Source organism: Dendroctonus ponderosae, unplaced genomic scaffold (assembly GCF_020466585.1).
Source record: "Dendroctonus ponderosae isolate FM_Combo_2020 unplaced genomic scaffold, Dpon_F_20191213v2 Dpon_F_20191213_7, whole genome shotgun sequence".
Classification (NCBI taxonomy): Eukaryota; Metazoa; Arthropoda; class Insecta; order Coleoptera; family Curculionidae; genus Dendroctonus; species Dendroctonus ponderosae.
The window spans coordinates 3,959,340-3,961,778 of NW_026018916.1; the positions used below are offsets into that span (position 1 = coordinate 3,959,340).

The window sequence follows — 2,439 nt, forward strand, 5'->3', positions numbered from 1 at the left end:
TTTAGTCTGCAGGCGATGGGAGAGGACGGTGTGCCTACTTGTCTGTTTGGACGATGTCGCCACTTCTGTTAGTGTAATTGACCAGGGCGTTGAAGGACTGGTTGAGCCATTGCCAGAAAACCACTGCTGGCGCTGTTTTGTAGAATGTGATCATTCCGCCTGTTATGAGTATATGCATTGGAACCTGAAATCCATTCAATAACGCTATAAGATTCTACTCATTGACAAGTGCAAGAGCGTATTAGTGGTTAATTTTCAAATTGCGCTCTTCAACACTTAAGAGTGAAACCAGAGAATTCACCGTTCCGTTCATAAAGTTATCTACGCACTTTAGCAGACATTCGTCCCAGCAACACCATCTTTTCTCCAGTGTCGGGATGAAAGGCAGAGTCGTAAAGGATTTTGGCGCGCCACAAATCCTCTTCACCGGTTCCACTTGGCAACTTTTCGCCGCATCTGGAACAGTTGGGTGATTTGAAGGGCAAAAAATTGCATTTTCTGGATTACTTGTATGATTGAATCAAGCATTTGGCTTCGTCGAGTTTTCGACTGCTCACGAACAAGTTGCGGGGATTGGTGGTTTGGAAGAAGTGCTTTGCCCGCCCCAAATAGAACTCTTGATCATAGCGCGGCTCATCCAAGTTGATTTTTTTGCTGGTCACACAAGCGCAGTCCGATTGCAATTTGCTTTCGCACATTTTCGCCCGCAAATACCTGAAGTTTGTTTGGAGAAAATGCTACAGCATATAGTAATATTTTGGCGCCGATAACTGACCTACAACGGAAAAATGCCTTGATGCTTTATGCATTTTTCTAGTGAATGTCTTTACATAATCAAGAATCTATTCGGTCAGAATCTTTAGGACAATGAATGGGGTTTCCTTTAGAGATGAATATGTTTTGCAAGGTCTTAGGGCAATGTTGATTATGCAGCAAAGAGACGAACTTTGAACAATTTTATCGAAAGTGCGTCGCATGTGATTCTCTTTAGGTTTTTTGCGCGTAATTTCTGAACATTCAGAAACTAGATCTCCAAATATTCATAAATTCGGCAGTAGGTACATTGCAAGAAAATGATCAGTACGAGAAAACTGTTGTTAACTCAGGAGACGCAAATGTTGAGACACCTTGAATGCTTCCAGCTGGAGATAAGCTAACAGAATATTTGGCGCATTTTGGAGATTCCACACACCATTAAATGTATGCAATTTCCACAAAAACAAGCTGGTTCTTTACCTGACACTGGAGCCCCTGACCAACACTACACTTGTGTGTTTTGTTATTATTACTTATTATTACTTATTACACTTATTGTTTGATACTACTTAATTTTGCCCCATAAACATCACTTGAATGATGCCAGATTGGCGTAATTTTTAGCCCTTTGACCTCGTTGCTTAATTGTGCGACTTTATTTGGTAAAATATGCACAGATTGTTATTATCGCATGTTTATCTTAAGGTTTCCAGCTGAAGCTGAACTGTCGGTTATTTTTTAGAGTATTCTTGCTGGCGGGGTTTCTGGATTGCGGCAGAATGCGAAACTGACCTGTTTTAACAGGGCGCTTGATCTGGATCATTGATCCAAGTTTTATTCATTTGGGGGCTAACTCAGGTTTGCCTGTGTTCCAGGCAAAAATATAAAAAATGGCAATTTTGTGCAGAAAGAAGCAATTTTTTTACAGTTTGATTGTCCTGGATAGGGTGTTGAATTTCCTTCAGATCATCATAAGCTGTAGTGTTCTTCACTTGGTTACGCCCCTCACGTACGCTGTAGCCAATTGCAGCAAACGAATATTTGTGATTGCTGTCCCTTTTTATTTTTGGTAACCCCGCAACTTCCATGAATGTGCTGGGAATGTTTATGGCGATATTTGGGATGCTTTACTATAACAAGGTAATTCGCATCGAGAGCTTCCACTTGATGTTTTGGTGCTCCAATGGCGTATTTCTCTGCAGGCAAAAGACGCTTATCCGTGGTTGATCAAAACGGGACTAAAAGCACCGACGATTGAGTAATGATGAATTCTCCAACTTGCTGCCGATGTTCATCCCAACCCCCGGCCTGGAAGTGCTAAAAATCGTGCCAAAGTTCGCCTTGATTAAGGAGAGTTGCAAAATTTCCATCACTTGAGCCTGAGCGAATCAAACTGCTTAAACACCGAAGAACTGATCGAACAAGGCCGGAAATCTGGTTCTTGGATTCTTCTGCAGAACTGCCACTATACGGGCGAGTGGCTGTTTCAGCTGGACCAACTGCTGAAGAGCATGGATTTTGAAAATACTTGCGAAAACTTCCGGCTCTTCCTCACCAGTAGTGATAGTTCAGAGTTTCCATTGGAGCAGATCCAGAATTCCATCAAAATCGTTGAAGAGCCGCCGGATAGTTTAGGAAGAAACTTGCTGCGCATCTACAACAACCCTCCCTTAATAGGTAAGG

At 42.1% G+C, this 2,439-nt stretch overlaps 1 protein-coding gene across 2 annotated transcripts; it reads right to left on the bottom strand.

The window, feature by feature from the left end:
* Positions 1 to 6: 6 nt before the first annotated feature.
* Positions 7 to 1,551, bottom strand: LOC125502402 (sideroflexin-1-3-like). 2 transcript variants are annotated; one of them, XM_048668535.1, is made up of 4 exons: positions 1,237 to 1,551; positions 508 to 714; positions 330 to 456; positions 7 to 184 (listed from the first exon to the last, which is right to left on the bottom strand). In XM_048668535.1, the coding sequence occupies exons 2-4, from the start codon at positions 696 to 698 to the stop codon at positions 35 to 37; spliced, it is 468 nt and encodes a 155-aa protein (XP_048524492.1). In that variant the 5' UTR covers positions 699 to 714; positions 1,237 to 1,551; the 3' UTR covers positions 7 to 34. The 2 variants fall into 2 exon arrangements, with proteins under 2 accessions (XP_048524492.1, XP_048524491.1); XM_048668534.1 differs by having other exon boundaries at positions 508 to 775; positions 1,237 to 1,550.
* Between the last annotated feature and the right edge of the window lie 888 nt (positions 1,552 to 2,439).

Excerpts from the sequence above, each read along its gene's own strand:
- LOC125502402 (XM_048668535.1), bottom strand. The coding sequence starts at position 698 with ATGTGCGAAAGCAAATTGCAATCGGACTGCGCTTGTGTGACCAGCAAA. Across the intron at positions 457-507 it reads TGCTTGATTCAATCATACAA|ATGCGGCGAAAAGTTGCCAA; the intron begins GTAATCCAGAAA and ends CAACTGTTCCAG. Across the intron at positions 185-329 it reads TGGGACGAATGTCTGCTAAA|GTTCCAATGCATATACTCAT; the intron begins GTGCGTAGATAA and ends AATGGATTTCAG.